The following is a 26,459-nucleotide window of genomic DNA, read 5'->3' on the forward strand; positions in this document are numbered from 1 at the left end:
CAACAACAGCAGCTTTCGAAGGATTTCCTGCCTCTGTATTAGCCTGCTTCGACATTAATATTTTGTCCATAGGAGGCTGGAAGGGAGGGGGGGATGAAAAAGGAAGGGGGTTTAACAGAGGGAGGTCTTCTGTCCCCCCTCCCCCATTCCTAACCCCCCCCATTTCTCCATCAGGCCATCTCCTGTCTTATTTCAGGGCTGTCAACATTTGGGTGACCTGGCTGAATGTTTTCATTTTAATGCTGCTTTGGAAAAACCACTTAGGGAATCTGTCTGCTGAAGAAGAAGATATCTATCAATAGCAAATTATCATCATCGTCATCTCACTTTGGATTAGCTCAGCATTAGAGGGAGAGGGCCGAAGGAAAGCTTGATAATGGTCTCTGCCAGCCTGAGAGATCAAGTAAATATCTCAGCAAAGCTCCCCGCTGGCTTATCCAGAGAGAGCAGAAAGATGCTTGCTTTGCTTCACCTTGCAATTAGGACAGAGCAGGATCTTGCTCCCAATTCTTTCTTTCTTTCTTTCTTTCTTTCTTTCTTTCTTTCTTTCTTTCTTTCTTTCTTTCTTTCTTTCTCTCTCTCTTTATTTATTTCTTTCTCCTTCCCTCCCTCCCTCCCCTTCCTTCCTTCCTTCCTTCCTTCCTTCTCCTTCCTTCCTTCTCCTTCCTTCCTTCTCTCTTTCTCGCCCTTCACTAAATTTCCTTCTTCCTCCCGCCCTTCTTTCCTTCCTTCTTTCTCTCCCCTTCCTTCCCTCCCTCTCTTTCCTTCCTTCCTTCCTTCTCTCTCTCTTTCTTTGTTTCCTTCTCTTTTTCTCAACCTTCACTAATTTATTTCCTTCCTTTCCTTCCTCCCTCCCTCCCTTTTCCCTCCCCTCCCTTTCTTCCCTCCCTCTTCCATTCCTTCCTTCTCACTTTCTCACCCTTCACTACTTTTCCTTCCTTCCTTCCCTCTCTCCCTCTTCCATTCCTTCCTTCTCTCTTTCTCACCCTTCACTACTTTTCCTTCCTTCCTTCCTTCCTTCCTTCCTTCCTTCCTTCCTTCCTTCCTTCCTTCCTTCCTTCCTTCCTTCCTTCCCTCCCTCTTCCATTCCTTCCTTCTCTCTTTCCCACCCTTCACTACTTTTCCTTCCTTCCTTCCTTCTTTCCTTTCTTCTTTCCCTCCCCTTCCTTTCTTCCCTCCCTCTTCCCTTTCTTCCCTCTCTCTTTCCCACCTTTCACTACTTTTCCTTCCTTCCTTCCTTCCTTCCTTCCTTCCTTCCTTCCTTCCTTCCTTCCTTCCTTCCTTCCTTCCCTCCCTCCCTCCCTCCCTCCCTCCCTCCCTCCCTCCCTCCCTGCCTTTCATCTTCCTTGTCCCTTGTTATCTTTGCCACCGTTGCTCTTTTTTTTTTCTTTTATGTCATTTTCCTGAACCCTTGTAAACTGCCCAGAGTCCCTGCGAGTCAGGAGGCCTATAAACTGAATAAAGAAACAATCTGCGTTTTTGCAGCTGATGTTTCAAGGAACTGCGTAAAGGGAGAATCTGGCCAACAAAAGATTTGCCTGTTCCATTTTTACACCCTACAACCATTTTCACTCCAAGGGAAAAAAAAACAGAAGACAAGTTGAAAAGAGATCAGATGGTCCACCTCAAACTTCCTGTGCTTTCTTCCCTGCTGGTTTCCTGGCTCGTTCGCGTGTCCAAATGGTGCCTTCTTATGGAGAGTGATCCGTTTCAACAGATTGGACCATCAAAATACTGCAGGTCATCATTTCATCAAGGAAAGGCCAGCCCTTCAGGGCATCACGTTCTCCCCGCTTGCCCTCCCATCGGGACCCTTCCGGGGCATAACTGGTGGGGAGGATTTCTTTTGCAAGAGAAAAATTAATATTAAATCACATGTGGAGAGAACCAGAGAGAGACAGACAGGTCAATTATATTCCTTTAGGCTCCTTTCACACAGATAGATCTTACAAAGGGGAGATTACAGCATTATTTCAGGTGGCAGTCACCATTTGCCTAATGGAATTGATTGTGCCGCAGAATACTAGCAATTAACCCAAGCTGCAGATAAAGTCTGCAAAGAGATAATACAGTTGGGCAACCTTCCTCCATAAAGGTGATGGGAGAGGATATACTTGCAAAGAATATAGAATAGAATAGAACAGAATAGAATAGAATTAGAGTAACATAGAATAGAATAGAATAGAATAGAATAGAATAGAATAGAATAGAATAGAGTAGAGTAGAGTAGAGTAGAGTAGAGTAGAGTAGAGTAGAGTAGAGTAGAATAGAATAGAATAGAATAGAATAGAATAGAATAGAATAGAAGCTGGAAGGGTCCTTGGAGGTCTTCTAGTCCAGCCCCCTGCTTAAGCAGGATAACTTACACCATCTCAGACAGGTGATTGTCCAGTCTCTTTATAAAACTTCCAGTGATGGAGTGCCCATGATTTCTGGGGGTAAGTTGTCCCACTGGTTGATTGTCCTCACTGTCAGGAAGTTTCTCCTTAATTCCAGGTTGCTTCTCTCCTTGATGAGTTTCCAACCATTGTTTCTTGTCCTGCCCTCTGGTGCTCTGGTGAACAACCTGACCCCCTCTGCCTTGTGGCAGCCCCTCAGATACTGGAACACTGCTGTCGTGTCTCCCCTATTTCCTCTTTTCTTTAGACTAGCCAAACTCAAGTCCTGCAGCCATTCTTCATATGTTCTCCAGGCCTTTGATCATCTTAGTTGCTCTTCTCTGAATTTTTTTCCAGACACTCAACATCTTTTTTGTGATATGGTGACCAAAATTGGCTACAGTATTCCAGGTGTGGTCTTCTTAGGGTTTTGTAAAGCCGTACTAATACTTCACATGATCTTGATTCTATGCCTCTGTTTATACAACCCAGGATTGTATTAGCTTTTTTGGTTGCTGCTGCACGCTGCTGGCTCACGGTTAAGTGATCGTCCACTAGGACTCCAAGGTCCCTCTCACAGTTACTGTTTTTGAGTTCAGTCTGTATGTGTACCTTTGGTTTTTCCTGCCTAGATGTAAAAAATTGCTTTTTTCCACATTGAAACTCATTTTGTTGGACAGGGCCCATTGTTCAAGTTTGACAAGATCTTCACTGATGGTGGCCCTTTAGTTCATTATTAAGTGCAGTTATAGCTCTGGGATAAAAACTATTCAGAAAACGTGTGGTCCGAGTTTTAAATATTCTGTATCTACAGCCAGAAGGCAACAGTCCAAAGAGATTGTAAGCAGGATGGGAAGAGTCTCTGAGAATGTTATGCAACTTCCTCAAAAGATGATTAAAACAGTGGCTTGTCCTTAATTCTTAGCTCAACCCGTGATGACTTCATGAACGCATCTCTAGTTTTCTTGATCTTCTTCTTCTTCTTGTGCCATATCCATTATCAGACGTTGGCGATCCTGTTCTTATCAGCTGCCACACAAAAAAGTGCTGCTGAGTTGTGTCCAAACCAGTCCCTTAGATTTTGAAGCCACAATGTTCTGCCTGGACCTCGTTTGCCTTCAATCTTTCCCTGGAGTATGGCGTATGCCGTATTTTTCTGGGTGTCGCATCACAGGTCCGAAATATTCTAACTTTCATTTTTTAATTGTTTTGATGATTTCCCTTGGCTTTCCCAGGCGGCTTATCCCCTCCTCATTTCCAGTTTTCTTGATGGTGTTTTCTAATTCTTTTCCAGTGGCAGGTTTACGTAAGTTCCTAGTTTATCCCGCACGCCTAGCAATTTTTTGAGTGGCCTTCCATTCAAGTACTAACCAGTGAGTTTGCTGAGTTTTCCAAGGTTGGCTAAAGTCAGATAGATGCTGCTGTGCAGTTAAGCTGCCAAGCCTGTTGGTTAGTACTCAATCTTGGCTTTATTGTCGCCTCTGTAGGCTGCATCCAGAGTTAATGCCTTGCAATTATTCCCCCCTCTTTTCATACTACTGATGGGAGTGAAAAAAAGTTTCTTTTCATTTCGTGAATGCATAATCTCATTTATAACCCCCCCCCCCCAATTATTGGCAATGAGCATGGCAACCTTTAAACTGCATTTTGGCAGCCCGGAAGAGCAAATTGTCTAAACGCAGAGGCCAAAGCGGCAAGTTAAAATGTGTACACACACTACATCTGACTCACAATGGCCAGAGTGGCAGAAAACTAAACATAGCTTTTTTATTTTTGGTAGTTTTTGCTCAGAATTGCCGTTCATTAATATGTATTTGAATCCCGAAAACGCCAGTCAGCCCAGAGGAGAAAGTACGCTAAGGAGAAATTACGGTGGCTTATAATCATTTTAGCAAAGCATCTAATTTAGATATTAAGCTTGCTTAACAGATGTACGTTGCTTTGCTCTTGGATGGCGAGGGGTTCAGGAATGGGGAGCAGAGGGCAGGGAATAACTGAGTAAAAGAAGGGAGTTGAGCACACACACACACACACACAAACACACAGACCCTATACAAGCACACAGAGAGCTTCCTCTATCATTTGCATTTTGAGACGCTGTCTCAGGAAAGTCTGAACGGGGAGTTGACAAAACAGCATATTTGCATTTTGTTTAGACACACACCTTAAAGAAGAAAGGCCCATCGTAACAGAAATAGGTCGATGTCGCAGTTGTCAAAGAATTCTGTTTTTCTCCAAGGGGTAGACATAAATAATCCAGATCAATTAGGTCCCTTCTTCACCAAAGTCAGCAATTTCAAGTAAAACCCCCTCCCCATGTGCCAGCTGAAGACAGAAGCCTTCTTTCTTGATTGGCAAAAGCATCCCGCTGCTTTCCTGAGACCACTGCTTGATTTTAGTAACTTCTTCAAGTGTGAAGTCAGGGAGATGTCTTAGTAGTATGGTAGTGTTGTTTGCACAAAAGCTGTGCTGTGCCTACAACGGTAGGGTCCTATAATGATACTACCGGAACAAGGCAATTGTCCATTTCGAGTCTAGGTTCCAGATATCAATGGTGGCAACCAACTTGCATCGTGAACATTCAAGAAAGAGGGGGCGGTGGAATCTATCTGCTGATATCCAGACTCACAATCTTGATCAAAAGTAGGGATTGCCCATAAATACAGGTCTGCTTGTGGGGTCCTTGGTGCTCTGTGAGCTTGATTGGGGTTTTTTTTTGCAGATGTTCTAAGCACTGATGATGTTCCCTAGTTGGGTAATGAAACATCTGCAAGAAAACCACCAAGCTCAGAGATCACCAAGGATGCCACAGTTCTCCTCCTCCTCCTCCTCCTCCTCCTCCTCCTCCTCCTCCTCCTCCTCCTCCTCCTCCTCCTCCTCCTCCACTCCATAAATCCCACTCCCTTCTAGCATTGATGATGTTCCCTAGTTGGGTAATGAAACATGTGCAAGCAAACCACCAAGCTCAGGGATCACCTAGGATGCCACAATCCTCCTCCTCCTCCTCCTCCTCTTCTCCTCCTCCTCCCAAACCCCATTCCTTTCTAACACCGATGATGTTCCCTAGTTGGGTAATGAAACATCTGCAAGAAAATCTCCAAGTTCAGAAATCACCAAGGATGCCACAATCTTCCTCCTCCTCCTCCTCCTCCTCCACCTCCTCCTCCTCCTCCTCCTCCCAAACCACATTCCCTTCTAGCACTGATGATGTTCCCTAGTTGGGTAATGAAACATCTGCAAGCAAACCACCAAGCTTAGAGATCACAAAGAACTCCATGGCTGAACCCTGAACTACAAATATCCCCTTCTGTTGGCACCGTTCTGCTTCTAAAGCCTGACCTTCTGGGTTTTTCTTTTCTGATTCCAGCTTCCTATGCTGTAAAAAACATAAGGATACCTGTGGCTAACCAGATGTTGCTGACTCTAACTAACTTCAGGTTGTACCCTACAGGATGATAGATTTATAGCTGCACAACATCTGGAAAGCCACTAGTTTTCCATCTGTGCTTTGAAGGTCTTCACTGGTCTCCTGGAGTAGGACAAGTCTCAAGAGTAGTGTCAACTGATGGGGAAAATTCACAGTTGTTGACGAACGGTCTTTATACTTGAGGCCCAGTGATTTCCTGGAAACGGTCTTTAGAAGGAATGAAAATGGGTTAAAAATGAGAACCCTGCATGAAGTCTACATGGACATACTCCTCTTTGCATCTCATGGTGTCTTTCTCCTTTCTCCTACCTGTATTTTCCTTTTTTGTGCTATTCTTGGATGAGAGATTCTGGGTGCCCAAACTAGACAAATCTCCAGAGCTGCCTAATACCAAGTCAAACCACAATCCCAATTTCCTGGCTTTAACTATGATATCTGTGTCCTCACAGCACACTAACCTACAGTAATTTGAGCAATAGTATATGGAATTAATTCAATTGCTGTTAAGGGTGTTCATTCCCCCAAATCACAAGCTGTTTAGCCTAGCTTGTGGGTCAAACTCAGCCACCAAATGGCAGAGACTCTCTAATGTTTTGGATGAAATATTTTTTGGGGGGGAGGTATCAGGACGGTGTCCCTTAGTCCTTCTGCATGTATGACATTTGATTTACTGCTAAGTTATAGACCCAAAGGCTAATCCTGGTTGCTGTGGGTTAGGTTATAGTCCATCTGGTCAGCTTTGCGCAAAGCCACTAGTCTCCACCTGGTTGCTGGTATGGTTCCTTTGTTGTTGTTAGTTGCGAAGTCGTGTCCGACCCATCGTGACCCCATGGACAACGTTCCTCCAGGCCTTCCTGTCCTCTACCATCTTCTGGAGTCCATTTAAGCTCATGCCTACTGCTTCAGTGACTCCATCCAGCCACCTCATTCTCTGTCGTCCCCTTCTTCTATTGCCCTCCATCTTTCCCAGCATCAGGCTCTTCTCCAGGGAGTCCTTCCTTCTCATTAGGTGGCCAAAGTCCTTGAGTTTCAACTTCAGGATCTGGCCTTCTAAAGAGCAGTTGGGGTTGATCTCCTCTAGGACTGACCGGTTGGATCACCTTGCAGTCCAGGGGACTCGCAGGAGTTTTCTCCAGCACCAGAGTTCAAAGGCCTCCATTCTTTGACGCTCAGCCTTTCTTACGGTCCAACTTTCACCGCCATACATTGCAACTGGGAAAACCATGGCCTTGACTATACGCACTTTTGTTGGTTCCTACAGAATCCTTATTCATTAGCAATCGAGAAGCCCTAATTATTTGGGCCTGGTGCCACACTTACTGATTTAATAGAGTAGCTTCATTAATGTCCTGTTTAGATATTGCGGATAATCCCCACTCTTCGTCCATTGTGTGAATGGAGGAGAAAGAAAAGCAATCAACATTTGAATTGGATTTTGAGCAAGCTTTTAGGGGGGGGGGACCTCCTGGCCCCAATTGACCACAGCAACCATCTGACAGTCAGTTTATCTTCAGGTGCCCATAAAGGCTTAAATAAAGCCATTATTCCCCGCTGTGACTGTCTGTAGTTTCCAATTCTTCCGCTGGATTTTTCCTCTTGGTGGTCTAATCAGCTTTAGGTTTTAATTAAGCAGCTGTCATTGGCTTCCTAATTCTGTTGTGACCTGATGTTGTATTAAATTTTAATGGAGCCAAGGCTGAATCCGAAGTAGGTGCCTTCTGACAACAAAGCAATATCATTAGCAGGTTACAGTTGTAATTAAGAAGAGTCTGCCGAAGCACTAATCCAGAGGAAGAATGAGGAATAAGCACCGAGGTCATTATTAAGGCAGGACAGAACGGGTCTGCTCCCTTCCGACGGGAGAAAAAATTCATGTTCAAAGTGTGCTTTTTATGGGAAAATACAACGTTGGAACAACTGCACTGTGATTTCTAACTTCCCCATGGGATATGTCTTCTGCAAAGTTTGGATGTATGAATTTCATCTCTGGTCCATTTTAGTTTCAAATATATTCTATCAAAAATCCCTGCAGTTCGTTTTCATTTTTTTTTTTAATTTTCATCTATCATTTGCAAAGAGCAGGGATGTTCTTAACATCAATTTTTGTCTTTCCGCGATAGCTGCATTTTGGCTTGCAACGTTAGCCGTTATCTGGGTGGAAAATGACCCTCAGGAGTCTTACGGCTAGTTGTAACTGGGTTAGGAGATAGGCCAGGATAGGCAGAATACAGCCAAGCAAGGGTATGGCTTTAACAATAAGTGGTAATTTGAGGACTACCTGCCTTGTAGGTCTCTAAATGCTTTGAATAAAACTTTATCTTGGGACAGAAGGATCCATTGCAGGCCTCTGAAATGTCCAACCAAATCATGCCCAGATCAAGACACCAAAAAGAATATTTTGACTTGACTATTTTATAAAGTCTTTGCATTCATTTCTAATTCCACCACAGGGGTTCCCCCCTTCTCTATTCTCCCTCCCTCCCTCTCTTTTTCTCTCCTAGATGTGCAGATCAAGGCTGTGTTTGTTTGTTTGTAAAAAAAACAAAACAATCTGTCAGCCTACTGAGATGACATGATACTTGATTCCAGGATCTCAAAGACTGACTCGCAGGCTGTTCAAAGCTCTGCTGTTCAGATTATTGGTCTTCCTAACCAGTTTTGAATCCTAAACTTGTCTCTGTTCAATGATATCCTCTTTTCTGGATGTTCCCCCGTCTTAAACCCTGGAAGCTTTTAGAGAAACCTCTGCATTTCAAGAAAGTGTTCTAACAAGCATCTCCCTTTCCTTACCTTTGTTGAACCCTGTTGGGAAACTGCCAGCCAGGCTGGAAGGAGGGGTCAAACGGGGACCTAGCTTGGAGTCCTTGCGCAGGCTCAGAGGGCATAAGCCTGACCTTCCTCAAGACCAATCAAACTTTATCTGGTTGGTCCCAGGGGAAGGCAGGCTGTCTGGAGAGAGTCTTATAACACAGGTAGAAGTTTTTCTGTGAACTTCATTTAAAATAGAGGATAGAGTCAATCTTTTTCCATTTTCCATTTTCATGTGGAGCCAAATGCAGAAATCGATATCTTTCCATTTTTACTAGTTATCTCTGCATGGTGTGTGTGTGTGTGTGTGTGTGTGTGTGTGTGTGTGAGAGAGAGAGAGAGAGAGAGAGAGAGACAGAGAGACAGAGAGAAGGAGGGAGGGAGGAAGGGGGGAGGGAGAGAGGGGGAAGGAAGGAAGGAAGGAAAGAAGGAAGGAAAGAAGGAAGGAAGGGGAGATGGAGGGAGGAAGGAAGGAAGGAAAAGGAGGGAGGAAGGAAGGAGGGGAGGGAGGGGGAAGGAAGGAAGGAAGGAAAGAAGGGAGATGGAGGGAGGGAGGGAGGGAGAAGGAAGGAAAGAAGGAAGAGGAGCGGAGAAGGGGAGGAAGGGGAGGAAGGGAAGGAGGGAGGGAGGGAGGGAGGGAAGGAAGGAAGGAAGGAAGGAAGGAAGGAAGGAAGGAAGGAAGGAAGGAAGGAAGGACCAACCTGTTTTGAGAGTAAAGATGGCGCTTTTTGGATGCCTGGATAATGAAACATATTAATATTTCACAGAAATGCAGATCGAACGTCTGATTGTGCTACCCCTACTATTAAAATGGGTAGCAACAATCCCACTGATGGCGATGCATTTCCTCTCTCGCATTCTTCATCTTTTGTTTTTTTTTTAAAGAAAAACCCTGTCCTCTCGGCACCAGATGTCAGCTGGGAAGGGATAAACTCCCAACATCCTGATGAACATAATGCAGTCGTGGGTGGGGGGGAGGGGGCGGAGGAGAGGGAAAGAGGCACTAAGCATCTGGTTCGCATCCTCCCGAGATGCGGAGTGAAGAATGCCTAGTTTTCCTTCCTTGCACTTTTCTTCTTTCAAAGATCATCCCTATTTATCCGCAGCCTGGAGTCAGATGTTTAAATCCTTCGGAAAAATCAAATGCCAAACCAGACATTTCTGCATAGGGGGGATGATGTGCGGATTGCAAGGCACCCCGTGTGAAAGGAACTCAAAATGTGGGTTTCAGTGCTGCTGAAGTGAATGCGGTCCCGTTGCTCAGAGTAGCAGAACTCAGGATAGGATCAACGGAGGAAGCTATTCATGCGTCCAGCGCCTTGTCCACTCTTCCCTAATCCTTCAAAGTGGACATTGTATGCTAGCTAAGATGTAAAGCTACTGTGTGGCCTCTGTGTTCACATGATGTGCCTAGCTGGGTCAACAGGAAGCTTAACAGGTCATGTGAACATCCTAAGCAGGACAGCACTGGAGCTACAGAGAATCTGACTTTTTTTTAGGAAGCATTTCCCTGAATGTCTTCTACAGAGATGTTCCTAGAGTGCCGACCCAACAAAACAAGGCATACTGGCTGGGGATTCTGGAAGTCCACCCTCGCTGGTTCGGCACCTCTGGGACTTAAAGTCCACATATCTTAAATTGGTCAAATTTGAAATTTAGAATATGTAGAATATCAATTAAATACCTATAGTCTATAACAGTGATGGCCAACCTTTTAGAGACTGAGTGCCCCAAAACTGGCCCTGCCCACGCTCCACCCCCTGCCCCACCCCCGCTTTGCCCCCCCATCTCCCCCCTTGCCTGCCTGCAGGGCCACTCACCACCTCCAGGGCCCGCCCTGGCAGCCCAGCAGCGCTATGGCGGCCACACCCTCTGCCCGCGCCCTGCAGCATCAACTGCATGATGGGGTGTGAGGGCAGAGTCTTATCTTCGCTGCCTGGCTGCCATGTGCTTGGCTGCGCTGCTCCATGTGGGCCACAATCAGAGGTGACTCTCCTTCAGGGGGGCTACTGGAGAGGAGGGGGTTATGAGGGGAGGCGAGGCTGGGGCAACGGCACGTCTGCCCACAGAGAGGGCTCTGAGTGCCGCCTCTGGCATCCATGCCATAGGTTCACCACCACTGGTCTATAACAAAGAAAGCAGCTGCTTTACATATGAGTGATTGCTCTTTTTCCTGGGAAAAATTTGAGCTGCTGCACACACACACCCTCTGGCCAGCCTCTCGCATGGCCCAAGTCTGAATAGGCTATGTACGCAGACCACAGCACGCTGGGTCCCCCCATCCTCCACTGTCTCCGGAGTTTGCCCAAATTCATGTTCATTGTGTCGATGCCACTATCTAACCATCTCCTCTTCTGCTGTCCCCTTCTTCTTCTGCCTTCCTTCTTTCCCAACTCTCTTCTGATTTGGTGGCCAAAGGATTTGACCCTCAGTACCTGTCCTTCCAAAGGATGGTGTCATAACCTCCGTTGGAGCCTGAATCTATGGAGGAAAATGAGCTGGAATGGGACCCGATGGAAGTCGAGGGAGAGGTGTCTGTGGCTTCAGAGGAATGTGGGGAGAGCAGACGGATGCAGGCCAGGGCCCTTGAGGAGTGGGACAGGAGGAACAGGAGAGAGAGAGACAGAATTCAGGCGAGGAGCAAGGGCCACCCCCTCCTGATCCTAGAGCATGGAGAGTGGAGAGAAGGAGGGAACAACGCAGGCAGACTCAACTACTCGGGAGGAGAACGCCCTGTCCCTCTTCACAAGGCACACCTGAAGACTGAGATTTAAGGAGACGCTGTGGGGGGAGGCATTTGTCGGGAACAAACGCTGATTCCTTGGAGTTTTTTGTGTGTTGTTGCTGATCTCTTGTTCTATGACGTCTGCTTGGAAACCCAGAAACTCTGACCCTTGGACTGACAGACAATGCTGCTTGGATGTTTATAGATCTCGGACTGTATTTTGGCTTCCCTTTTGAAACTGCTCAGGCAAGCGTGTATTCACACAGACTTGTTAGGGTTATGATGAATGTATCATTCTTTCTTATCTCCGTGGCCTTGAGTAAATTCCTCTCCTAATCAGACTGTATGTGAAACTACTTGCAGCCAGAGGTGTGTGTGTCTTACTTTGTTCTGGGGCTTGCCAGAAATGTGGGAGCATTTGGGGAAAATTTGGAGCAATTAAAGGGCGGTTTGAATTGCCAGCTGACTGCATTGCCTTTGTGCTGTGCCCTGGGCATCACAGATGGTCAGGATTGATTTCTTAGGGTTGACCGATTGGATCTCCTCACAGTCCAAGGGATGCTCAAGAGTCTTCCTTATGGTCCAACTCTCACAGCCATATCTAGTATATACACTGTGTGTATATGTCTATACACCCGCATGTCCACATACATACACATTTATACATACCCACAGACATAGATGCACATATCTACACCCATGCGCACACTTGCACTGATATATACACATGCATACACAGATAGTTACATGCTCACATGCATAAAGATTGCCAAGTTTGGGGGCAATCTGTCTTTAATGGCAGGCCTCATCCTCCAAATGCCGGCCTCTTTCTGGATGCATCTGTTGCAAATGTTTTGTCCAGACTTTTATTCAGGGGAGCAACGCATGTCAAGGACCTTGTTTGCTGTGGCAACACATGCCGTAATGGAGGCTGGCTTGGCACATGTGTTAATACGCTCTTATAAACTGGTCTGCTTTTTTCCCAACTTTAATAGCCTGGATGGGTCGATCCACCCATTCCAGTGGCAGATGGCACTTGAAGTAGAGTGGTTCTCCTTTTTTTTTTTTTGCAGCCAGGTCTATGGCTGTAGCGAGTTGCAAAAGCATCATCACTCACCGTGAGGTCCAGATCCCATGTCTTAATTGCAAATATTGCTTCCCCGGAGCAAAGGCCTTAATTCAAGGATTCTTGTCCTTCATTTTGCACCTCTCTTCCTCTGCCTATGTCCTGATGAGAGCAGGGAGCTGGCGTAATTAATCAAATGGCATCCATGGTGCTGTATCAATGAATTCCCCGTTAATGGACTCATTAGCGGGCTGCATCTGAGAATGTATTGAGGAAAAAGCATCGATGGCTTTCTCAGAACTTGCTGAGGAAACGATCTGTCTATGACTTCCTGGCCCTGAGAATGTCTCCAAGTGGCATTTGTCGATGAAGCAGAAAATATATGTATTTTTTTAAATTAGCAATTGGTATCGGGGGCGCTGTTGGCGCCACAGTGATTTGACAAAAATGAACGAAGGATTTTCTCGCTGGGTTGCCATTTCTGCAGAGAAGGGAAGGGTTTGGCTATAAGCTTCTGCAATGGAGGAATTTAGGAATCGAAGAATAAGAGCGATAGGAGGCACGTGATTTGGGTAATCTGTCATTTCAGCACTCCGAGGCTGAAAGATAATCTGGTCCCAAAGAACCACAAGGATTAGGTTTATAGGTGACCTATAGAAACTGCCTTGTGTTTTGCGGAATCCTACTGAGGTGGGACTTGAATTATCTGTAAGTGTCTACGGAGATTCTCAGTCATCCAGGTCATGGTTGTCCCAAGGATGCTTTTTCATGAGGCAACAGGACTTTGTTGTTTTTCTTGGAAGACGTTTCGCTTCTCATCCAAGAAGCTTCTTCAGCTCTGACCATCCAGTCAGACCAGACCATTTCCCACCAACCAGTCAGAGCTGAAGAAGCTTCTTGGATGAGAAGTAAAATGTCTTCAAAGAAAAACAAGAAAGTCCAGTTGCCTCCTGAAAAAGCATCTTTGGAATGACCTGACCTAACGTTATTGTCCATGGATGGTGGTGGAAATACGAAAGGGGAAAGACCATTTCTACATGTGATATAAAAGGATTATAGTCCAGCTCCATTGAAGGATGCCGAGTTGGGGGAAGTTTCTTTGAACATCTAGTTCCTGTTTCTGGCACAACATATTAATGGTGGCACAACAGTTTTTTAAGATATCCCACCACTCTTTTTTATCGTAGACAACTTTCTGGTGTTGTTGAGAACCCTAGTTTATTGAGGGCTCTGCTGAATTTAGCAAAGGTCTTGCTGGAATCTTCTCCAGGTCTTTATGATTTCAATCAGAAGATATTGAGGTGGAATCTGACCTTCATTATGAACAGCAGGTGTTCTACAAGATTATTGTGAGGATGAAAATGGGATAGAGGGGCCTTAACTATGTCCCTACTTCACCTTACTCTTCTGATGGCACCTTCTTTTATGGACCTGTGTTTTCTTCTTTGTTGTGTGCCTGAATAGGATACTGAGATCCTCAACACAGCCATTCTGACGGGCAAGCCAGTGTCTATCCCTGTGAAAGTAGTTGCTGTTGATGAAGATGGATCCATCAGAGACATCTCCAGCTCTGCTGAATGCAGATCAGTTGATGAAGATGTCCTCAAGGTAAGGCTTTATTCTTGAAACTGGAAAGATCCCAGGAATGATTTAGTCAGATGGTTATCAAAGGCTGAAACAGTCTTACAAATCAATAGTTTACTGGATGATGCATATCTTTGAACCTTCACGGAGAACCAGCCTTCTCTCCTGCTTTTAAATATAATTAGCAGGGAGTGCTATCATCATCATTAACATTAGCAACGATGATGTTCCCTAGTTGGGTAATGAAATGTCTACAAGAAAACAACCAAGCTCAGAGAGCATCAAGGACCTCAACAGGAATGGAAGAGAAGAGCCAATATTAGTTCCGAAATCGATAGCTCCAATTTGACTATCCACCCATCCATCCATCCATCTGTCTCTTCTGTGTATATCTATCTATCTATCTATCTATCTATCTATCTATCTATCTATCTATCTATCCATCCATGTCTCTCTGTCTTTATCCATCCATCCATCTGTCCATTTCTCTCTCTCTCCATCTATCTATCTATCTATCTATCTATCTATCTATCTATCTATCTATCTATCTATCTATGTACCTCAGTATTCAACTTAATTGGTTCTGGTGGGGGGGCATGATGAGTACCAAAAACAATGAGTATGTAACAATTTTTTTCGCATAAGGAATAATGTAGTGAGCCACATTGCAGCCAACAAAGTTCCAGCTTGTGTGTTCAGTACCAAACAAACGATGAGTACTGGGACAACATTTTTGCTTCAAAATGTGTTGAGTAATAAATTTGATGTGTTTCAAACCAGTTAAGTACCAAGGTACCACTGTAGGTATAAAGAATGTATGTATGCATGCATGTACATATCCGTCCATCCGGTCCGTCCATCCATCCATCCATCCATCCATCCATCTATCCATCCATCCATCCATCCATCCATCCATCCATCCATCCATCCATCCATCCATCCATCCAGGCACTATATTTGTTTCTATGTCTCCTCTCATTCTTACTAAACCAACATACATTTCTTGGAGCCAAGGATGTTTTGGTGTTATAAGAGTCACCCATCCCTCCCCCAACATCTAAATCACATCAGCTAACAAATCCAGTTCCATTGTTAATCCCAGCCAGGTCTAAATAGAGTGTGCAAACATGCCAACTTCTCATGTCTTCACCGGTAAGATGATAACGGCAACTAATGGCTCTTTTCACTGACATAGAGAAGTGTGTGCGTTGACATGGTATGATGATAAAACTCATTATTTTCACCCAGATTTTCTCTCCAGTGTAAATGTCTGTCACCACGGGGGACCGATCCATTAATTATATGATTATCTGATTCAAGCTGACATAAGCGAATGAAGAGGCCCTGAATTCAGAGGGAGACGCTATTCCAACATCTTCCTTCTTTGCTCCACGATTCAGCTGCTGATCTTTGTTTCTTCCAAAAATTCTTCTTTTCATACCCCCAAGTTCTATGTCTATCCCTTGATTTGTTTCTTCGTTTGCCTTACTTCTCCTCCCATCCTCCCATCACGCCATTACGGCAATGAGGGATGTGTTGAGATACGTTCTGTGGACCTTTCATGGTGTTAATTGAGTTTCTAACTTTTTTGTTTTTGTTTTAACCTGGCGTACTTAGGTGTGACTGAACACTGAGTTTAAACAGCTGGGAAATGTCATTAAAAGGAATGAGGGAACAGCTGCATCTCTAGACTTGTGATACTTTTTTGGTTTGCGCGAATGTAGGTTTTTGAATCACACAGAGGTGTTTTGTGGACATTGGAAACATATACATATAAAACATACACAAGTAAGAATTTCCAACAGTATGTCATGATGGGAGTGTGTCGAGGCATCCATGTGACTGACCTGACTTTATGACTTGTTTTGCTGCCGTTGTTAAACAAATATAGTGGTCGTTCAGCAATTGTTAAGCAAACCCATTGTCTGCAATGATTCGGGTTTTGTTTTTTTTTTGCTATAAACAGAAAGTAAACTTCAGTTTCTGCCCCAAAATAATCATAAATTGTGACACAATGATGCTGCAAACTGCCATAAATGTGGGCTGGTTGCTGAGCACCCAAAGTGACATAATGTGACATTTGTGTGTGGAGGGTAGCCATTGGAACTTTGAATCCAGTTTGTAAGTATCTTTGAGGGGGGGGTCCATCATATCTCCAAACAGTCACTAAGAATAGAATAGAATAGAATAGAATAGAATAGAATAGAATAGAATAGAATAGAATAGAATAGAATATGGAATGGAATAGGATATAGAATAGAATAGAATAGAATAGAATAGAATAGAATAGAATAGAATAGAATATGGAATGGAATAGGATATAGAATAGAATAGAATAGAATAGAATAGAATAGAATAGAATAGAATAGAATAGAATAGAATAGAGCAGGAAGGAACCTTGGAGGTCTTTTAGTCCAACCCCTTGCTTACCATTTCGGACAAATGGCTGTCCAGTCTCTTCTTAAAAACTTCCAGTGTTGGAGCATTCACAGCTTCTGGAGGCAGGTTGTTCCAATGGTTAATTGTTCTAACTCTCAGGAAATTTCTCCTTAGTTCTAGGTTGCTTCTCTACTTAGTTAGTTTCCATCCATTGCTTCTTGTCCTGCCTTCAGGTGCTTTGGAGAATAGCTTGACTCCCTCTTCTTTGGGGCAGCCCCTCAAATATTGGAAGCAGAAAAAGCCCAATTGACAAACATCGGAGAGGTAGCTACGAAAAACCAGGACCCAGTTTTTACAGACAACCTTTTGAATCCTGGCATCCATTTTACTTGCGGTGGGTTTGGTATTTTTCTTTCCCACCCCTTGCCAAGCAAGTTGCAATAATAAGCCCCATCAGGGAAGGTGGCTGTAATTGCCTAATTTCGTGCTTCTTCACCCCATTAATTTCCTCCCTTGCTGAAACATGCCATGTCCTCTCGCCCGTGAGGAATGGTGGGGCACTCTTAACCTCTGATGGCTGCTTAGCGGATCTTGATGAAGTACGTAGATTGGAAGACGGCACTTCAGGGGATGAGCCGGGAGGTCGTCCTCCCAGCCTGCCCTTTCTGGGAAAAGAGCTGGGAGGACTTGTCCCTGTGCCTGGAAATCCCGACAGGATTCTTGACGTCTCTGAAGAACAGCTCTTGCATTGGCTTGTCCTGTGTCCGCCTAAGGGTACCAAGGATTCAGAGGCTCTTCTTTGTGAATTATTGGAATTCTTGCAAGCATGTGTTTGCTTGAGGAGGAGAGGGCGAGGAGGAGGGAAGGGAAGGGAGAGGAGAAAGAAAGAAAGAAAGAAAGAAAGAAAGAAAGAAAGAAAGAAAGAAAGAAAGAAAGAAAGGAAGGAAGGAAGGAAGGAAGGAAAGAAGGAAGGATGGATTAGAGCAGTGGTTCTCAACCTGTGGGTCGGGACCCCATTTGGAATCGAACGACCATTTCACGGGGGTCGCCAAACAAGGCTGTCTGCCATTTTTTCCCCTTTTCTTTGGCCATGCCCCTGGCACCCGGTGATGTATAAGTGGTTGGGGGTCACCACAACATGGGAAAATGTATTATGGGGTCGCGGCATCAGAGAGATTGAGAACCACTGGATTAGAGGATGGGAGGGAGGCAGGAAGAGAGGAAGGATGAGAGGGAGGGAGGGAGGAAGGAAGGATTAGAAGATGGGTGGGCAATGGTGGGAGGGCAATGGTGGAAGGGAGGGTAGGAGGGAGGAAGGAAGAGAGGGAGGGAGGGAGGAAGGAAGGAAGGAAAGAAGGAAGAGAGGGAGGAAGGAAGGATTAGAAGATGGGTGGGCAGTGGTGGGAGGGAGGAAGGAAGAGAGGGAGGGAGGAAGGAAGGAAGGAAAGAAAGAAAGAAGGAAGAGAGGAAGGAAGGATTAGAGGATAGGGCAATGGTGGGAGGGAGGAGGGAAGAGAGGGAGGGAGGAAGGAAGGAAGGATTAGAGGATGGGAGGGCAATAGTGGGAGGGAGGGGGGAAGGCAGGGGGAGGGAGGAAGGATTAGAAGATAGGTGGGCAATGGTGGGAGGGAGGGAGGAAGGAAGGAAGGAAGGAAAGAAGGGAGGAAGGAAGGAAGGATTAGAGGATAGGGCAATAGTGGGAGGGAGGGGGGAAGAAAGGGAGGGAGGAAGGATTAGAAGATGGGCGGGCAATGGTGGGAGGAAGGAAGGGAGGAAGAAAGAAGCGAGGGAGGGAGATTCCAAGACTTGCCTCTTTCTGAAAAGGAAGAAAGAAAAAAGAGAAATTTCTACTATTTTTTTTTTGTGAATCCTCCATGGCCATCCTAATTATGGTTCCCCAATCCCCAGTCATTCACCCCTCCCACCTACCTCCATTGTATTTCTTAACTGGACCCAGCCCTCCAATATTGTTCTAATCTCTGGCAAGAAGTTGCAGCTGGAGTTATTTGATCTGCTCTTCCAAGGAGCTGCAATCAACCGTGAGGTTCCCTCTGCTTCTGCGTAGCTCGTAGCTCTAATCAGATTCTCCTAAACGTTGCTGCAGCAAAAGTGTTGGGGACTTAATTTACGACACCTGCTTTGGGGCGATACCGCTGGTGAAGGGCTCCCTGGGGACACGTCGTTGACACTGACGACAGCCAGCCATCAGCCTGACAAGACGATGCCATTCTGAAGTAGCGGAGGCTAATTTATGTGACATAAAAGCTCTTGCCTTTGACAGGTCCCCAATTCTTTTTCTCCTTCCGATGCAGAAGTTGTGGAATATGTCATAACAATTACGGTCCCTGTTTCTGTTGCTATTCACTTTTGACTAAATTATGCAGCAGAAGGTTTAGACAATTGCCAGGCCACCTCCGAGACTGCAATGAGGTGCAAATATTGTTGTGGGATCTAATTAGAGATGACCAAAGGTTTATTATTCCAAGCTTTTCAGCTTGTGCTGGAGCCCATCATCAAGGAATTTCTCTCTCTCTCTCGCTCTCTCGCTCCCTCGCTCTCTCGCTCTCGCTCTCTCGCTCTCTCCAGAATACATGCACGGGGCTGTTCTATGCCTTGTATTTATATGGTGCCTGGTTGTGTGTAGCTTATAGTTGTTAATTAGGGTGTCAATGGCTGGCTATTAAATCAGTGATTGTTGTTTCCTTGTGCGGCTGCACCCTCAGCTCCCAAGTACCTGATAAGTTCATGATAAATCGGTATGCCTGTTGACTGACAAGGGGCCCGTTCCCAGACTTCTATCTTTTCTCTGGCTATTTTTGACTCTGCTCGGCCGACAATTGCAGTAGTTGCAAAACTGAATGCATGGCCTTGTTCATTGCTATGTGAGGCTACCAGTGAGTTTGGGTCTCCTCATTTCACCGCTTGCTTGCAAATATGGTGCCCATCTGGAGTTTAAAAGAAGGGGAAGACATCCTTGATCTCATGACGTGTGAGTGAATAAATGCACAGATGGCTGTGTCTGCCCCTACTGAGCAAGAAAGAGAGAAAGCAAACAATTAAACCTAAAGATGCTCAAGGTTGTAGCAAGTCCCAATTTGTACTTGGCTCCTAATTCCTTGATTCTGAATACTTTATGTCAGAGCTCCCCAATCTTTCTGACTTGGTGGCCCGGAAGGAAAGGGAGCAGCAGAAAAATGTGCACGCGGGCGGCCCGCACACACATATGGAAATGGGCACGCACATGACAACAGTACTAGCATGTGTGCACATGCACAAATGGGCAGCACACATCCAGGGCCCCCGCTCTGGTGCCTGCACGCATGCGCAAATGGGCTGCCGGCGCCTGCGTGACACTGGCGGCGGTGCTAGCATCCCCACACATGTGCAAATGAGTCTGCTAGCTCACGTGCGCAGTGCTCCCATGAGCGGGGGGCTCACCAGTATTCCCGGGGCTTGGTGGCCAACAGGGCACAGCCTGGTACTGGGCCATGGACCATAGATGGGGACCCCCTGCTTTATGTGATAGTCCAGAATTGAAGAAGCTTCTTGAACGAGAAGCGAAACATTTTCAAGGAGAAACCCAAGAAAGTCCAGTTGCCTTTTGGAAAAGCACTTTGGGGATAACCATGACCTGGAGAATTTCCATAGATCAGGGGTAGGCAACCTCGGCTCTTTTATGACTTGTGGACTTCAACTCCCAGAATTCCTGAGCCAGCCATGCTGAAGGGAAAGGGAGAGGTTTCCAAGCTGAACCATGCTGGTTCAGGAATTCTGGGAGTTGAAGTCCATGAGTCATGAAGGGACCAAGGTTGCCTAGCCCTGGCCTAGACCATTCTTTACGCATGGACTTCAGTTTCCTGTATCCTTTGCAATGACCATGCTGGCTCAGGAATTCTGGGAGTCGAAGCTAAGGCCAAGAAAGACCAGCCTAGAGCAGGGATAGGCAACCTTGGCTCTTTTGTGATTCGTGGACTTCAACTCCCAGAATTCCTGAGCCAGCCATGCTGAGGGGAAAGGGAGAGGTTTCCAAGCTGAGCCATGCTGGCTCAGGAATTCTGGGAGTTGAAGTCCATGAGTCATGAAGGGGCCAAGGTTGCCTACCCCTACCATAGGCCCTTCACACTTTATTTTGTATTATATTTGAGTCTTTACTGAGGTTGTATTTTCTCATTTGTTTTATTTGTAAACTGCTTGGAGAGCATTGGCTGTTGGACCGATGAAACATTTTAGAGCAGGTTCCTCAACGCTCCATGAAAAGGGGTGGGCTGCCCACCTCTTACCCACCCTCCATAAATCTTCTATGTTGAGGCAGCTTTATTAGCATCCTCTCGCTTATCCAGAACACCCCCTGGCATTGCTGAGGCAGGTCGGTAGGGACAGCGGAGAGGCGAAAATCAGGCGACGCAACATTTGTACTAGTTCCACCTAATGAAATGCTGATTTTCCCCGGAGCAGGTCTGGGATTTGCAATTAAAAATTGATGGGAAATAAAGCTGCACCATCTGAGGGGGATTCGCTGGGTAAACAATGCTTAATCCCGTCTGGGACCCTCGGTCTTAATGAAGAGGCATGCAGATGTTTGCTTAAGCTAACGCTCGTCAGTGAAGCTTAATCTCTAAAAAGTTGAAGGATCAAACTGCTTAGTCTGAAGTGAGCGACCGGTCTTTGGGAGAAGGGAGGTAAATACTCTTGATCCTCTTTTTAGCTCCCGGTAGCAAGTTGGTCTTGGCTGTGCATTTTCCATGGTTACCCAAATATCCGGATGGGCTTATATTAGGATGACAATTATTTCGCACGGCCCTTTTCATTCTGCAATGTAAGTGGGGATTGGCAGGGGGCTGGACTAGAAGACCTCCAAGGTCCCTTTCAACTCTGTTATTCTATTCTATTCTATTCTATTCTATTCTATTCTATTCTATTCTATTCTATTCTATTCTTTCTGTTATTCTACTCTACTCTACACTATTCTACTCTACATTACTCTACTCTACTCTACTCTACTCTACTCTACTCTACTCTACTCTACTCTATTCTAATCTATTCTATTCTAATCTAATCTAATCTAATCTAATTTTTCTATTATTCTATTCTAGTCTACTCTACATTACTCTACTCTACTCTACTCTATTCTATTCCTATTCTATTCTATTCTATTCTATTCTATTCTATTCTATTCTATTCTATTCTATTCTATTCTATTCTATTCTATTCTATTCTATTCTATTCTATTCTATTCTATTCTATTCTATTCTATTCTATTCTATTCTATTCTATTCTATTCTATTCTATTCTATTCTCTACTCTACTCTACTCTACTCTACTCTACTCTACTCTACTCTATTCTATTCTATTCTATTCTATTCTATTCTATTCTATTCTATTCTATTCTATTCTATTCTATTCTATTCTATTCTTCTACTCTACTCTACTCTACTCTACTCTACTCTACTCTATTCTATTCTATTCTATTCTACCTTGGAAGGACATGGGATGGTTGGTGGCCTGTCTTGAGCAAGGAACTGGATGTGTTGGTGACATGGTTGAACATGAACAAGGAACTGGGTACATCTGGTCTAATAAAGTAAGGACTAGGGGTGACACGTTAGCAGTCTTCCAATATCTGTCACAGAGAAGAGAGGAGTCGATCTATTCTCCAAAGCATCTGAGGGGAGGACAAGAAGCAATGGATGGAAGGTCCTCAAAGAGAAGTCCAACCTAGAAATTTCCTGATAGTGAGAACAATTGATTTAGTGGAATGGCTTGCCCCCAGAATTTGTAGGTGCTTCATTACTGGAGGTTTTCAAGAAGAGATTGGACAGCCATTTGTCTGGAATGGTAGAGGGTCTCCATTGAGCAAAGGGTTGGACTAGAACAGGGGTCTTCAAACTTGGCTCTTTTATGACTTGTGGACTTCAGTTCCCAGAATTCCTCAGCCAGTGTGCCTGGCTGAGGAATTTCTGGGAGTTGAAGTTCACAAGTCATAAAAGGGCCAAGTTTGAAGACCCCTGGACTAGAAGAAGTACAAGATCCTTCCAACTTTTATTCAATAATGTCCGGCAAGGTTCTTGACTTTTGCTTTCCAATCAGACAAAAGCCTACAAATACGTCTTTCATTGTATTTGCTCCCCCCAAAGTAGAGACAATCTAAATTTCCAGTGAGACAGAACAACAACAACAACAACAAAATCTACCCTGAGAATTTCTCCGACATATTCGGAGTGAAAAGGGAGTGAAAAATATCTCTTACTGTGAAAAGGGAGAGATGGAGGAGAGGGAAAATAATTCTCTTTTTCATCAGCCCAGCATGAATGGAAAATGCAAGATAATCAAACTGATTCGTTTTCCAATAAATGCACTCCAGGATGACAAACCTGATGCAAATTCAATTTTTGCCTAAAAGGAAAGTCTAATAAGCAAGATCAGTTCAGAGACAATCCCCTCTAGCAAAATTCAAACACGTCCAGCCTCCTTGTCTGGAGGAATATATGAATGGAGTTATGATTCTAAGGTTCTTGGTAGCTGGGTTTTACCTCCCTACCCACTTTCTCATACTAAAAGGGAGCAATTATTGAGAATTATAAAAATATGTCTCTCCTTTCTCTGCTGGCATATGTATTTTTCTCTAAATGAGCTGTAAATATAAAGCTGATGTCAAACTAATTGTAGGAGAGCAGGCAGAGCTGGGGTGGGGTGGAGTGAAATGTGTTACTAGCTTAGAATTGTTCTGTTGGCTGGCTGAGGAATTCTGGGAGTTGAAGTCCACAAGTCTTAAAGTGGCCAAGTTTGGAGACCTCTGATCTAACTCATCATTTGTAGGTCACCATAGTATACCATGTGCAGTGGTGGGATTCAATTAGCTGAACAACTGGTTCTCTTATTGGATGCAGGCCTGGGCCTCCAAGGCCTAGAATGGAATTCCGGAAGTGGCATCCATGCACTTCCGGTGGGCTGTTCTAGGCCTGGGAGGCCTCCTCCAGGCCTCCGAGGCCTAGAACGGACTTCCAGAAGTAGCATCCACGCACTTCCAGGGGCTGTTCTAGGCCTGGGAGGCCTTCTCCAGGCCTCTGAGGCCCAGAACGGACTTACAGAAGTGGCATCCATGTACTTCCAGTGGGCCATTCTAGGCCTGGGAGGCCTCCTCCAGGCCTCTGAGGCTAGATTGGACTTCCGGAAGCAGTGTGCATTCAGCCAAACTCCAAACTCACCAATAGCTGAGCTACCAGTTCTATTGAACTGATGCGAACCGGCTGAACCCCACCACTGGCCATGTGTCAACGTTGGGAGCTACTCTCCGTGACTGATCCAACCAAGATCTGAAGCTGGTATTTTCCAGGTATTTTGGACGATGCTCCAACCATTCTTTAGTCATATTGGCCGGGGCTGGTAGGATTTAGCCCCCAAACACCGAATTGCTTGCTCCTATATTGAAGAAAATGCATTATTCTTGCTATTTTTCTACCAGTAAGGAGTCAAAGACTTCGAAAAGGCCCCAAAGATGCTTTTTCACAAGGCAACTGGCAACCGGACTTTCCAGTTGCTTCAAGAAAACGCATTTTTGGGATAACTATGACCTGGATGATTGAGAATCTCCATAGACTTCTAAAATGCTGTTATTTCCTGCGGTGGGGCTTTTGCCCCCCCCCCCATCTTGAGGTAGCTAATTTATTTGTTATTCACTTCAGGGTCTGCTTACATTTTTCCTTTGCAGGTCTCGGACAACTGCGATGCCATCTTTGTGAATGGGAAGGAAATGAAAAGCAAAGTGGACGCCCTGGTGAACTTCACCTACCAGCATTTTACCACTCAGCTAGAAGTCCCTGTCTGGGTCCCACGGCTCCCGTTGCAAATTGAGATCTCCGATACCGAGCTGAGCCAGATTAAAGGTTGGAGAATTCCTGTCACCTCCAACAAAAGGTATTGGAATCGCATCTTGAATATTTTTTTTCTCTTGGAAATCAGCCAATACCCCCTTTCTGGTGCAATATCCCATTAACTAACACCACCAGCCGGTTGCCTTGGAGAATTTTCTGAGCTCTGCCTGTTAATTCCCAACCTCTTGTAAATGGAAGTGTTATCAGGTGAAGTGAGGAATTTGGCAAGCCTGTCTGAGATGGTATAGGTTCTCCTGCTTGAGCAGGGGGCTGGACTAGAAGACCTCCAAGGTCCCTTCCATCTATTCTATTCTATTCTATTCTATTCTATTCTATTCTATTCTATTCTATTCTATTCTATTCTATTCTATTCCATTCCATTCTCTATTCCATTCCATTCCATTCCATTCCATTCCATTCCATTCTATTCTATTCTATTCTATTCTATTCTATTCTATTCTATTCTATTCTATTCTATTCTATTCTATTTCTATTTCTATTTCTATTTCTATTTCACATAGTGACTAGGCTTTGTTTAACTGGAAAATGAAAAGAAAAAGAGAGAGATGGATTCTTACTTTAATCTCCTTTTTAAATTCCTACCAAAGCACTGAATTCAGATTTGAGCTTTGGATAGTTTAATAACTTCTTGCATTAAATGACTATGACCCAATAAGGACATTCATATTGACTCAAGGTCAGTGGCAATTGAAGGACTCATTTATTCACTATCCCAAAGATGCTTTTTCATAAGGCAACTGGACTTTCTTGTTTTTCTTTGAAGACGTTTCACTTCTCATCCAAGCATTACTTGAATCAACTAAGGATAAAGATAGTTGATGTTGTTGGGTGAACCAACCTCTAATCAAACCTGGTTTAAAGAAGAGGGCTTAATGTGCTATGGATTGTCTTTTTGCAGGGTCCTCTTTCAAAAAATCTTAAGGAATTCTTTTGCTAATCTCCAAGAGTCTAAAACCAGGAAAATATAGATATTATTTCTGATTATTCCTGATCTTTTCTCCCCCCCCTTTTTTTGAATATATTTCACACCCTTGAATTCCTTATCCTGCACAAATATTCACAACAGAAGCATGCAATAGACCCTCTTGTAGAAACCGTAGATGTAATTCCATTAAGAACATTCATCTGGGTGATTCTGTGCATTGAGAAAAACAGCCCACCCAAAGGATTTCATGACAAACATATCCAGTTTAGTTTTGTTCGCTTTTTTTCCAAGAAATTGTTGAAAATTATTGGCTTTTTTGGGGGGGGGGGCCAGGATTTTACAATTCATGGAATTACATTTTAGGCTACAGCGATGTGGTGGTAGTGATGTTGTATATTTGTGCGTGCAAAATTTTTAAAATAAATGGACAAAGTTAACATCCTGTTTTAGACCAGGACTGTATAATGCATCTGGAAATCATTTTGAAATAGGAACAGTTGATTTGGATGTTGGAAACCTCGCTGCTGTATTTCCTAACTTTGTTCATCTTTGCCAAATTAGATCTTTTTTTTTTTTTTTTCTCACCGCTAATGTAGTCTCTTCTGACTACAGTCTGTTCTCCCAGTTGGGAGATTTTACACATATCTGTTTATCCTTTCAGTGTTAGAACCTGGGTCCATCTGTGTGCAAAAGTTATTTTGAGTTCTGCTTCTTCCCCACTGCAAGGACAGATAAACAAAATGGGCGCCAGCCTTTCAAGCAATGCGTTGAATGCCATCAAGCGCGTATTGTCGAGGCTGGCAAAATTTAATAGAGAAAAATGTATCCTTCAGCGGATGAAAAAGCTTCATTTTGTCTGATGCCCGTCTGCTGCATTGTTTCAAGTCTGTATCTGCAGATGTTTGACTGGACCATTTGGGGCGAGATAGCCAAGGCCCACACGCTGCGGCTTGCAATTCGGTTGCCAAATGGTCTAACTTTCAACACGATGCTGCCTTTTCAAAATTTAGCCCCCGAGAGGCATCTGGTTTGCATCGATCAAGCCAGCTGCAATCTTGCTGTACTGTTTGCAAGCCGGTAAACTGTTCCCACCAACTACTCTTTCGATTAGTGCCAAGCCACGGGGCACATCTTCTCGCCAAGCTTGGTTTTTGTTGTTGTCAAAAAGCAGAGATGAGAAAGAGCTGCGTGGAAATGACAGTTAAATGTGGCCTGCCAGCGTGCTCTCTCTCTCTCTTTGTAAGAGTCTCCTGCAGAAGTTTGTTCTTTCAGCTG

At 44.6% G+C, this 26,459-nt stretch overlaps 1 protein-coding gene across 2 annotated transcripts in view; it reads left to right on the forward strand.

Annotated features, from left to right (window-relative positions):
• TMEM132B (transmembrane protein 132B) overlaps positions 1–26,459 on the forward strand; it is a 190,808-nt gene that overhangs the window by 154,494 nt on the left and 9,855 nt on the right. Inside the window, exons 5-6 of one of the 2 annotated variants that reach the window (XM_039357355.1) lie at positions 13,869–14,012; positions 24,076–24,281. In XM_039357355.1, coding sequence (XP_039213289.1) covers positions 13,869–14,012; positions 24,076–24,281 — 350 coding nt within the window. The remainder of the gene's footprint in view (positions 1–13,868; positions 14,013–24,075; positions 24,282–26,459) is intronic. The other variant, XM_039357356.1, reaches the window with a different exon arrangement.

Source organism: Crotalus tigris, unplaced genomic scaffold (genome assembly GCF_016545835.1).
Source record: "Crotalus tigris isolate CLP2741 ecotype Arizona unplaced genomic scaffold, ASM1654583v1 scf7180000018891.247784533:1973344, whole genome shotgun sequence".
Lineage (NCBI taxonomy): Eukaryota > Metazoa > Chordata > Lepidosauria > Squamata > Viperidae > Crotalus > Crotalus tigris.